General features: G+C 39.2%; 1 protein-coding gene across 3 annotated transcripts in view; it reads left to right on the forward strand.

The window, feature by feature from the left end:
* Positions 1-12,925, forward strand: part of LOC106083982 (serine/threonine-protein kinase NLK) — a 440,409-nt gene that overhangs the window by 400,758 nt on the left and 26,726 nt on the right. For all 3 annotated transcript variants that reach the window (XR_009398621.1, XM_059370464.1, XM_059370477.1), the window contains exons 4-6: positions 5,254-5,309; positions 9,126-9,717; positions 9,798-9,999. Coding sequence is in view for 2 of the 3 variants with exons in the window: in XM_059370464.1 (XP_059226447.1) it covers positions 5,254-5,309; positions 9,126-9,717; positions 9,798-9,999 (850 nt within the window). In the remaining variant the exon portion in view is untranslated. The remainder of the gene's footprint in view (positions 1-5,253; positions 5,310-9,125; positions 9,718-9,797; positions 10,000-12,925) is intronic.

A 12,925-nucleotide genomic window follows, 5' to 3' on the forward strand; every position in this document is an offset into this window, starting at 1 on the left:
TCATCCATTAATTCTTTTTTTTTTTTTTGCCCATAAAGAGAATCGTGCAAAGAACTTGACAACTGCAATCCATGGTGGAGGGTATATAAGATTCGGCCTGGCCTAATTAAGTATGGTTTATATGGTTCTTTTTCAAAAAATATTGCCAAGATTTGTTTTCAATTCTAGAGTCTTTTAACATTCACGACATTTAATTAACATGGTAATCATTACATATCACTTAAAGATATCATCCATATGATGGAATAATATTATTATTTACGATGACCTTCACAAATGGTATAGAGTAGCATGTGGCGTTTGTTAGAATATACCTATTGGGTTGCCCAAAAAGTAATTGCAGATTTTTTAAAAGAAAGTAAATGCATTTTTAATAAAACTTAGAATGAACTTTAATCAAATATACTTTTTTACACTTTTTTTTCTAAAGCAAGCTAAAAGTAACAGCTGATAACTGACAGAAGAAAGGATGCAATTACAGAGTCACAAGCTGTGAAAAATTTTGTCAACGCCGACTATATGAAAAATCCGCAATCACTTTTTGGGCAACCCAATATAATGGGTGTGTTTTTTTTTTGTCGCAAGCAGTTGATTGCATCATGGATTCTTGATTTTAACTTTTCATTTCGTAAAACTACTCTAAAGTCAAACGATGTTGAAATTGCGATATTATTAAGGAAAGATCATCTTCCTAATATGCAAAGTATTCACAGACAATATGAAAATGGACTAAAATAATAAAGAAACCATTTATATGCGTCTATTCCATCTCTACAAGCATGCAACATTATTGGTATGGTATACAAACTATTGAAATGTTGTGAAAACACAACCATTATCAATAATGAACAATAACAACGAAAATTAGGTCATAACCTTTAATGCTCATCAATCAATCAGGCAGGCAAGGCAAATGATTTTATGACGCATCAAAATGCTAGCCTACTTTTAGGCAACCCATAATAATACGAATTAACCTGAGGAAATGATTTGCTCATTTCCACAAATGCTTTATATAGTCAATACTTGGTGAGCAGACAACGTTGGGTCAATCAATTTAATTAACAGAAACAGAATTCCAGCTAAGAACAATGCATACACAATGACTCTGCTGAGCCGCCTAGGTAACATTTTATTTATTAAGGGGAAATTGGCAAATTGCCATATGGCGATAAAGTCATATCCTGTACACCATGTGGGTGTGAGTTTGAACATAGTCGATCAGGCCAATTGCAATGGGGAATCTCAAGGAATGTGTACTCATGTTCGTGCTGCTACAGACACCAACATTCATAATAAATTGTACAATGTATAGGCAATAGCAATTATTTACATCAATTCATGGAATAACAATAGTTGGCATAGGTATTTATAATTACATTGAGTGTTATTGACTGATTGACCACCTGATAAACAGACATACGACGAACAGATAGACGTGTGTTCCTTTGTTAAATTGATTTGCCTATTAAGTATTAAATGTTTGTACGTATTGTTCTATTGTGCCTGGAATAGGTAACTAACTTCATTTTACCATATTTTGATATGTGAATTTGTGGGAATTCGTTTGCACTTCTTGTGGGAATTGGCAAAATTGTTAGTCACTATTCTAAGGTTACTTTTTTTTGTTTATATTTTGAGGGTGGAGTTGTGAATTCTGATGTGAATGGTTAAAACATTTATTTGTTTATAGGTCTGTTCGCGTACTTTTCCATTAAAAAATTGCAGGATAGTAAGAACAGCCTTTAGTCTCTTTTGCTATTTATTTGAATTAAACAGCTGATTTTCATAAAACAGCTGTTCGATGATGCAAAATTTTGCAGAGAAAAAAAAACCTGTAGAAATTTGCAAGCTCTCAATCAGGGATGTAGAAGTCAGTACTTTGGTACTTGTTTCAGTGCTTTTTCCACCCGAAGAGTACCAAGTACCCTTGCTATCGATTTAATACCTTTTCATGCACTAAGAATTTTTATACCCACCACCATAGGATGGGGGTATGCTAATCTAGTCATTCCATTTGTAACATCTGGAAACATTGATCTAGGACCCCATAAAGTGTTTATATTCTTGATCGTCTCGAAATTCTTATTCGAACTAGGCATGTCCGTCCGTCCGTCTGTCGAAATCACCATAGCAGTCGAACGCGTAGAGCTAGCCGCTTGAAATTTTCAACAGATACTTTATATTGATGTAAGTCGTTGGGGATTGCAAATGGACCATATGGGTTCAGATTTGGATATAGCTCCCATATAAGCCAATCTCCCAATTTGACTTCCTGAGCCCCTGGAAGCCGCAATTTTTGTCCGATTTGGCTGAAATTCTGCACATAGTGTTTTGTTATGACTTTCAACAACTATGCTAAGTACGGTCCAAATCGGTCAAAAACCTGATATAGCTCCCATATAAACCGATCTGCCGATTTGACTTCTTGAGCCCATGGAAGCCTCAATTTTTTTCCGGTTTGGCTGAAATTTTGTGCAAAGTATTCTGTTACGACTCCCAACATCTGTGCTAAGTACAGTCCAAATCAGTCTATAACTTGATATAGATCCCATATAAATCGATCTCCCGATTTGACTTCTTGAGCCCCTGGAAGCCGTAATTTTCATCCGATTTGGTTGAAATATTGTACATGGTATTCTGTTATTCTGTTGAGCCCCTGAAAGCCGCAATTTTCATCCGATTTGGTTGAAATATTTACATGGTGTTCTGTTATGACTCCCAACAACTGTGCTAAGTACGGTTCAAATCGGTCAAGAACATAATATATAAACCGATCTCCCGATTTGACTTCTTGAGCCTTTACAAGCCTCGATTTTTTTCCGATTTGGCTGAAATTTTGCATATAAGGTTCTGTTATGACTATCAACAACTGCGCCAAGTACGGTCCAATTCAGTCTATAACTAGATATAGCTCCCATATTTTAGCAGAATCCATGGTGGTACGGGTTAAATCTGTGTATAACCTGATATAGATCTCATATAAATCAATCTCCCTATTTGAATTCTTGATCCCCTGGAAGCAGCAATTTTCATCCGATTGGGCTGAAATGTTGTACATGGTGTTTTGTTATGACTCCCAACAACTGTGCTAAGTACGGTTCAAATCGGTCAAGAACATGATATATAAATCGATCTCCCGAGTTGACTTCTTGAGCCCTTACAAGCCGCAATTTTTTCCGATTTGGCTGAAATTTTGCATATAATGTTGTTCTGTTGTGACTCTCAACAACTGCGCCGAGAAAGGTCCAATTCAGTCTGTAACTAGTTATAGCTTCCATATTTTAGCAGAATCCATGGTGGTGAGTTTCCAAGATTCGGCCCGGCCGAACTTAGCACGCTTTTACTTGTTTTAACTATTTGGTTGGTTTCGACCTTTGCTATGTTTACAGGGGGATATTCACTTGCAAGTCGATCGAATCATGTTCGGGGATGTTTACAGGGGGATATTCACTTGCAAGTCGATCGAATCATGTTCGTCCGACTGTTAAATTGGCTAAATACAGATCATTTCGGATTTTAATTGGGCTATATCGGTTCATATTTAGTTAAAGCTTCCTTATGCACGAATCGCCGTATATGATTTATTGAGCCTCTAGAAAGCTTTGGTAGAGGGGAGGTCCCCTGACACTCAATTTCTATATGAGAATTGGGTTCTGCTTCTAATTACATTTCATTTAGGTCGCATATTGGTCTATAAATCTTTTTGTGCGATTTTGGGTTAGGACGTCCTCCCTAGGTACTTGAATCTCTTGTACTGGACTATCAATGTATCAAAAATTCGAATAAACGAAGGATGGGCTAATGTCGGGCGAAGCCAACCTTTTGATACCCTACACCACATTGGATATGCTGGCTAAGTCGTCGAATTAAAAATTTGCTTTAATTTGATTTTTTGAGAAGATGGATTGATAAATGGGTTAGCAAAGGCCTTATAAGTGAAAATCGGGAGATTCATATATATGGAACTATTGTATATCTAAAACTAAACAAAATTCTTTGAAATTCAACAGTCAACAGAAGAGTTATAAGAGAAATCTTCGTGCCAAATTTTGTGAAGATCTGTTAACAAATTCCTAAATTATTGACGATTACACAAAATCGGATGAAAATATATATGGGAGCTGTATCTAACTCTTAACCGATTTCTATTCAATATCAATACCGGGAGTCATAAGGGAATCTTTTGCAAAGCACCATGATCCATTTGACATCTCCCGCTAATGATTTTTCTTGGTCGAAAATGAAATCGCGATACGGGAATCCAGTCAAACGATTTTAGCAACAACACGCTTTTGCTGATTTTTAAATGTTTTTTTTCTATTCTTTGAATAGAAAGCATTAAACAATGGTCTAAACTCGGGCAATATCCTGCAATGGAATTTCAATAAGATTTTAAGACCAAAAAAAGAAAGCGCAAACAGATATTCCCAAATAATATCAAGACTTATAAGAAAATCACTCGTGCGAAATTTCGTGAGAATCGGTTTACACAGTAGTGGTGTAGGGTGAATGATTGAATCAATTATTTTTTTAATTGAAAATGACAAAAAAAAAAATCAATCACGTCTTAACAGAAAAAAAGTTTAGTTTCAATTAAAATAAATGATTGAATCAACTAATTTTTTAATTAAAAAAATCCGGATTCAATGATAAAAATTATTGATTCAATAAATTTTTTAATTGAAAACATATTTATTTTCAATTAATTTTTTAATTGAAAACTTATTTTTAATTAAATTTTTAATTGAAAACATTTTTGTTCCATTGTTTTCTGTGTAGTTAAACAAACGTAGTAGCTAACTGGTAACTATTCTATTGTTTCATCTGTCAACGCCGTAATCTGATGCACGTATATAAGATCATCTTTTTTATCGTTGATGATATTTGGGATATGTTAGGTTAGGTTAGGTAAGAGTGGCAGTCCCTTACTGTCTCACTTAGACAGTTTTAAGTCCATTGTGATACCACAGTAGCGACAGACCAAGACATCTGGTGGAAATCGAACCCTACCAACTCCGCCACCGGGGCGCCTATTTGGGATATAAACGTATCATAATATTTAAGTGCGTTTAAGCTGAATCGGTTTTTTTGTAACACTTTTTTCTTTTGTCCTTATTATTGTCTATTTTATCTTAATTTGAGTCCATTTATATTTTAATTATTACATTATGCACTCAACCTATTTCTGTTTATTTACATAGCATATTAATTATTTTTTTTTTCTCTGTTCTTTGCTTCATCTCATTGCAGGTCCTGTCAGCATTGGATATTCTACAGCCACCTCATTTGGATTTCTTCCAAGAAATGTATCCTTTTTGTGCGTCATCATTAAAAACAAATACAAAGGGAATAAAGTTACTTTAGTTTTGCTTTTCACCTCTACTCTGCTGCCTCTGCTTTCTCCTCTGTTGCTGTCAGTGCCTCTGATATTCTTTTAATATCCTTTTAGTGTATACATTATGGATAATACAATGAAGCATAGACGGGCAGATGCATAGAACAAGAGATGAAGAGTGGGAAAAAGAGTACACGAGGCTAACTTAAAAGGTCTTTTAGTATTAGGGCGAATCGTTTAACTTTATGCCCTCAATTAAAAGAAAGCTGCGTAAATATGCTTTAGAAAAAACACATACTAGCATTGGAATGGCTTTACTCGCTGTAATGTAGTCAGTCGTCCTCGATGTCCTTGTAGTGGTAGGATTTTCTACAACAACTGCTGACATTCATCCTGCTCCAGGCACATTATGACATGTTAGCAAGGGAGGCCAAAGTGAGCAGGCCACTCGATTGTCCTTTGGCAGGGCTAATATGATTACGAGGCTAGTCATGGCCTTAAGAAAATACCATCGCACAAAAGCCTCGTCAATCGTTGTGAGGCTTTTCAGCCAGCCAGATGACAGCCACTCTGTTGACTTTAAGTTTCTATAGATTTGTGCGCTCTAAGGCCAATTTTAATACTACGCAAATATCATTTTAGATTTTGATTATGGCATCAAAATAAGATTAAGATAATAATCCTTTTTTTAGTAATTATTTTTCTAATTAAATGAAACTACTCTATGACAATGGGAATGTAAGGGTGTTTTTGATATCCCTTAATAGTCCCTTAAAGCCTTACGACCTACAAAGGAGAGCAAGCAAAAAAGCAGCAGCATCAACAAGAAAACTCAAAAAAAAGGAAAAGCTCAAGAAGTTAAATCGGGAGATCGGTTTATTTGCAAAATTTTAGCTAAATCGGACAAAAATTGCGACTCGTAATGGCTCAAGAAGTCAAATCGGGGGATCGGTTTATATGGGAGCTATATTAGATTATAGACCGATTTGAACCGTACTGTGCACAGTTGTCGGTAGTCTTAACAGAACACTATGTACAAAATTTAAGCCAAATCGGACGAAAATTGCGGCTTCCAAGGGCTCAAGAAGTCAAATCGGGAGATCGGTTTATATGGGAGCTATAATAGGTCATAGACCGATTCGGACCCTACTTAGCACAGTGGCTGGAAGTCATAACAGAACACTATGTGCAAAATTTAAGCCAAATCGGGAAAAAATTGCGGCTTGTAGGAGCTCAAGAAGTCAAATCGGGATATCGGTTTATATGGGAGCTATATCAGATTATAGACCGAATCGGACCGTACTACGCACAGTTGTGGGAAGTCTTAACAGAACACTACATACAAAATTTCAGCCAAATCGAAAAAAAGTTGTGGCTTTTAAGGGCTTAAGAAGTCAAATCGGGAGATCGGTTTATATGGGAGCTATATCAGGTTTTAGACCGATTTCGACCATACTTGGCACAGTTGTCGGAAGTCTAAACAGAACACTACATACAAAATTTCAGCCAAATCGGAAAAAAGTTTTGACTTTTAAGGGCTTAAGAAGTCAAATCGGGAGATCGGTTTATATGGGAGCTATCTCCAAATCTGAACCGATATCGCCCATTTGTAGTGATAGGCGATGGGTAAATACCCAAAAGGTATTTACCCGGTACATCGGGAAAATACCCGGATATTTACCTATTTATACCCAAAAGCTGGGCATTTATAATTTTCCAGATATCTTGGGTATAAAAACGTGTTTCAAAAAAATTTTAACAAACAGAAGTAGAGGTCTATCAAATCGCATTGTTTCAAATTTCATCCAAATCGGACGAGAAATGCTTCTTTTATGGGCTCAGTACTCTATATCGGGAGATCGTTCTATATGGCAGCTATAGTCAAATATGGTCCGATCCGGAAGATATTCAACAAAAGGGTTTAGGTCTCAAAACTCTATTGGGTTGCCCAAAAAGTAATTGCGGATTTTTCATATAGTCGGCGTTGACAAATTTTAATTCTGTAATTAAATTCTTTCTTCTGTCAATTATCAGCTGTTACTTTTAGCTTGCTTTAGAAAAAAAGCGTAAAAAAAGTATATTTGATTAAAGTTCATTCTAAGTTTTATTAAAAATGCATTTACTTTCTTTTAAAAATCCGCAATTACTTTTTGGGCAACCCAATATATCGGGAAATCAGCCTATATGGCAAGTATATCCAAATATTGTCCAATCTGGACCACATTTGACAGGAATGGGTAGGGGCCTACCAGAACACCCTGTGTCAAATTTCAATCATAAATGGATCTTTTATGGCCTCAATACCCTAAATCGGGAGATCGGGTGGTCGGTCTAAGGACAGCTATATCCAAATATAGTCCGAGCTGAACCGCACTTCACAGAAATTAATAGGCAAAAGCACGCGATGACTTTCCTTAACAGAACACGCATTTTGGCAATAATATGCGTTTCAACCAGTGTTGCCAAAAAGATAATAGCTAAAAAATTACCCTTTATATTCTTGAAAGTCGTAAAAATGTAGGACGATCTTGCCATGTCCACCCGTGTGTCCATTGAAATCGTGTGTTTTAAAAATTGAGATATTGATCAGAAATTTTGTACAGATCCTTTTTTTTTGTCCTTAGGCAGCTTAAGTTCAAAGATGGGCTATATCGGACTATGTCTTGATATAGTTCCCATATAGACCGATCTGCCGACTTAAGGTATTAGGCCCATAAAAGCCGCATATATTATCCGTTTTTGCTAAAATTTGGGACACTGAGTTGTGTTAGGCCCTTCGACATCTTTTGTCAATTTGGCCCAGATCGGTCCAGATTTGGATATAGCTGCCATATAGTCCGATCTCTCGATTTAAGGTCTTGGGCCCATAAAAGACGCATGTATTGTCGAATTTCGCTGAAATTTGTGTCAGTGAGTTGTGGTAAGCCCTTCGACATCCCTTGTCGATTTGGCCCAGATCGGTCCAGATTTGGATATAGCTGCCATATAGACCGATCTCTCGATTTAAAGTCTTAGGCCCATAAAAGTTGTCCTATTTCGCAGAAATTTTGGAAAGTGAGTTCTTTTAGGCCCCTCGATATTCTTCTTGAACACGGCCAAGATCGGTCCAGATTTGGATTTAGCTACCATATAGACCGATCTCTCGATTTAAGGTCTTGGGCCCATAAAAGACGCATGTATTGTCGTATTTCGCTCAAAATTTTAAACAGTGAGTTGTATTAGGCCCTTTGACATCTTGTGTCAAAATTTGGTCCAGATTTGGACATAGCTGCCATATAGACCGATCTCTCGATTTAAAGTCTTGGTCCCAAAAAAGGTGAATTTTTTGTCTTATTTCGCTGATATTTTGGACAGTGAGTTATGTTACGCCCCTCGATATTCTTCTTGAAGACGACCCAGCTCGGTCCAGATTTGAATATAGCTGCCATATACCCTGATCACTCGATTTAAGGTCCCAAAAACAAAATAAAGCCCCAATTATCATTGTTTTTGTTTCATGTATAGTAGAATGGGACCTTTTTCATTTTCTGTTTGGGGCTTTATTGCAATGGGGGCCTTATTTCATGCCGCCTTTTGGACCAATGTCCTGTCGGTCTAAAGGGTAGTCCAAATATAATGTATGATGTTATTTGCCTGTTAGGACAATATAGGACCTTTTGTTAGGCCTCAATAAATCAATGTGAAAATATTCTCTTAAAAATGTCTATCCTTAACTCTTGCATTGTAATCGCCCCCTTCCCTATGGGGTGACATATTTGTTGTTTTGTTCTTTCTTTTTCCACTACAGATATGTGATAACCGAACTTCTTCAATCAGATCTCCACAAAATCATTGTTTCACCGCAACATTTATCTGCCGATCACATCAAAGTGTTCCTGTATCAAATTCTACGTGGTCTCAAATATCTACATTCTGCCCGAATACTGCATCGTGACATTAAGCCCGGCAATTTGTTGGTCAACTCGAATTGCGTGCTAAAAATATGCGACTTTGGACTGGCTCGTGTGGAGGAGCCCGATCAAACGAAACACATGACCCAAGAGGTGGTAACGCAATACTACAGAGCACCCGAAATTTTAATGGGGGCGCGTCACTATTCCTCCGCTGTGGATGTGTGGTCGGTGGGCTGTATTTTTGGCGAGCTGCTGGGGCGTCGCATTCTCTTTCAAGCTCAGAATCCTATACAACAATTAGATCTCATTACCGAACTCTTGGGCACACCTTCGATGGAGGATATGCGTCATGCCTGTAGTGGCGCCCGTTCACACATGATGCGGCGTACACCCAAACTGCCCTCGTTCTCTGCTCTCTACACCCTAAGTTCACATGCCACACACGATGCAGTGCATCTGCTGTGTCAAATGTTGGTATTTGATCCTGTAAGTCGTGCGCCTGGAAATTTTGTTTGATTTTCTTTCCTTTGGGAATTGAGTTTGTCATTTTTGTAATGCATTTGCAGGATAAGCGCATTTCAGTGACGGATGCCTTGGCCCATCCCTATTTGGATGAAGGACGTTTGCGTTATCACTCGTGCATGTGCAAATGCTGCTTTACCACACCGGCCGGTATGCGACAATACACAAATGACTTTGAGCCCTCGGCTGGACAAGCGTTCGATGATTTATGGGAAAGAAAACTGACATCGGTGCAGCAGGTCAAAGGTAAGTAAACTTTTATTTGAAACTGTTGTTGTTGTAGTTGTAGCAGTGTGTTGTGCACTGAGGCGGCAGCTTTTGCGGATGAAGGATTTCATCGGGTCAATCTGGTACTTACAACTGGCTGGTATGGGATTCATTTGGAACTATCCTCTCTTGTTGTGTGATATGTGGGAAAATGGGTCAAAAATAGCTAAAGGGAATACTTAGAATTGTTTCATATACAGGGTGCGCGCCAGATAAACTGAAAAACAAAAGTGCTTCAGTTATGGTTTTAATTCTTTTTTTATTTGAGAATACCATGTCCCAATTTTTTTTCTCATGCAGTCTTGATAATGGCATCGGTGGATTGGTGACCCCCATTGCACATACACTGAGTAAATAGATTTTTTAAATTCGTGTCCATTCTTTGCTGCATATCAATCGATATGTTGACAATGGCGGCGCAGATGTTGTTCTTGAGTTATGCTATGGTCCACGGTCAAATTTACACCACTCCAATAAGGCATGTTTTGCTTGTAGACGCAGCCGGAAGTGTCAAAGTGAGCCTTGTTACAGGAAAAAACTACCGCGTCTTCAGGCAGATTGTCAATCAGCATTTCACATCCAACAAAATCGCGTTCAGTTAATTCTTGCACAACAGCCAACTTATAGGGATGAAATGTAAGGTCTTGATGGACATCGTCACACAGTGGTGTCAGAAATTCCCATAACAGCTACGTGTTTGCAAGCGGAACGCCGGGGAGAACGCACAGCTGACTGCCTCACTCTTTCGATATTTTCCGAAGTTCGGATGGTCCGTTGGAATCCATTTCTGGGTTAAGCGTCACTTCAACATTCCCAAAGTGAGTTAAATCACGACTGAATCGCATTACGGTCCGCGACGAGTCTATGAGAAGGAATTAGCATGTGCGCCGAAGGTTAGCATGTCCGCCGAAGGTTAGCATGTCCGCCTACGACGATGAACGCCTGGGTGCGAATCCAGGCGAGACCATCAGAAAAAATTTTCAGCGGTGGTTTTCACCTCCTAATGTTGGCGACATTTGTGAGGTACTATGCCATGTAAAATTTCTCTTCAAAGAGGTGTCGCACTGCGGCACGCCGTTCGGACTCGACTATAAAAAGGAGGCCCCTTGTCATTGAGCTTAAAACTTGAATCAGACTGCACTCGTTAATATGTGAGAAGTTTGCCCCTGCTCCTTAGTGGAATGTTCATGGGCGAAATTTGTTGTATTTGTTGCGTGGAAGCCACGTTGCGTAGCAACAAGTGAGCGACTGTTAGAAAAGAAACCCTCGACGGCGAAGGCCCGCTGGTGCCTAGACCAGACCATGATGGCAACTGACTGGAGAGAGAAACAAACTTCAAGGCTTCCCCTCCAGATGCGCCACCTCTCAACTCTGAAAGTTTTTATGATGTTCATGCTGGGTTTTGAACCCAGGCGTTCGTCGTCATGGGCGGTCATGATAGCCCCTGCGCCACGGTGGCCATATCGGAGGGTAAACGAAAAGAAGTGACAGAGAATATTAGGAACCGTATGCTGTGTTTGAGAACGTTGAGACTTTGGGTTTCACTGATAGTTCAAAGATGGAATCAAGTCCAGATTAAGTGTCTACTCCGAATAAATAAGGAGCCGGACGCTGTGTTTGAGGACGTTGTGACTTTGGTCTTCACTGATGGTTCAAATATAGAGCCAGGTCGGGATTGGGGTCTACTCCGAAGCGCTCGTTATAGATATGTGACAGATTGGAAGGTAAATGCTGTGTTTGAAAACGTTGAAACCAGGGAGGCAGAGCAGAGCGTGAGCTTGAAAAATATCGAAGTGGTCGAAACAGGTTTCAAATTAAAATTCGCAACGGGGGCTCCGGCAAAAATAGGAACGCTAAGCGACTTGTCCGTCTCTTCGAATCCCTGGCTGAGACTTCGGAATTCGCTGATGGACTAAGTCATCAGGACGGAATTGGGGGTCGATTTCGAGGCACTCCGATATCGTTATGCCCCTGAGACCACCGGACGAGTGTACGGTATTTCAGGCATTATAACAGCCGCGAGTAAATCCCGAAAAGGTATTTCCGTCACATAATTGAAGTGGATAATACAGCAGTACTAAGGCCTGGACTCCGGGACAGATGGGCCGAAGTGTGTTGCGGCATAAGACTACATAAAGTGAGTCTCCAAATAAACTGACTTGGATTCCTGCACACGATAGCATTCCGAAAAAAAGAAGTCATACGAATATATCAAGAAGGGCTTTCCCGAGGCGAGCGAGTCATTCGTCGGTCTTGCATACGTGCTACCTGACGAACTACTTAACTTAGTTGAGTGTATGGCCAGTGCGAAGTCGGTGACGAGGCATCCTAAATGCCCGGCTGTCAAGTCACTCTGGCGAACTAAGGTATTGCTAATCACTTGATGAGAATGAGGTGGTGACCGCCGAGCGCTTGCTTTGCTTATGCCCATATCTGTAGGAGCACACAGCAAAAAAGTGTGCTAAGCAGCAGTTCGTGTGTGCTGAAAATTAGAAAGCAGACATGACTGCTATTTTAGCAAACATAGGGCTGTTGTTTAAACAAACATTTCGGTCTGCTATTTAAGTAACAAAACTAATGTGCGGACCGTCACACTGATTCAATCCTTTGACCAGTGCCGTGTGGAGCGAGTCCTTAGAGGCTGGAAAAAATATATGCTAAGCGATAGGTGGATAAAATGTGGGTCTCATGACATAAATATAAGGGAGAAAGTGATTCAAAGCACACCACAGAGAGGCATTTTTTTCCCCCACCTCTATGGGTGACCACCATAAATTGACTCGATTTAGTTCTTCATCGGCAAGGGCAGCCGCCTCAGTGTATAGCACACTGCTACAACAACACCAACAACCTATTTCGGATGCTGACTGAGAAGCGATTTGAACCATGTTACGACACTTCTAAG

This window comes from Stomoxys calcitrans, chromosome 1, assembly GCF_963082655.1.
Source record: "Stomoxys calcitrans chromosome 1, idStoCalc2.1, whole genome shotgun sequence".
NCBI classification, from domain to species: Eukaryota; Metazoa; Arthropoda; class Insecta; order Diptera; family Muscidae; genus Stomoxys; species Stomoxys calcitrans.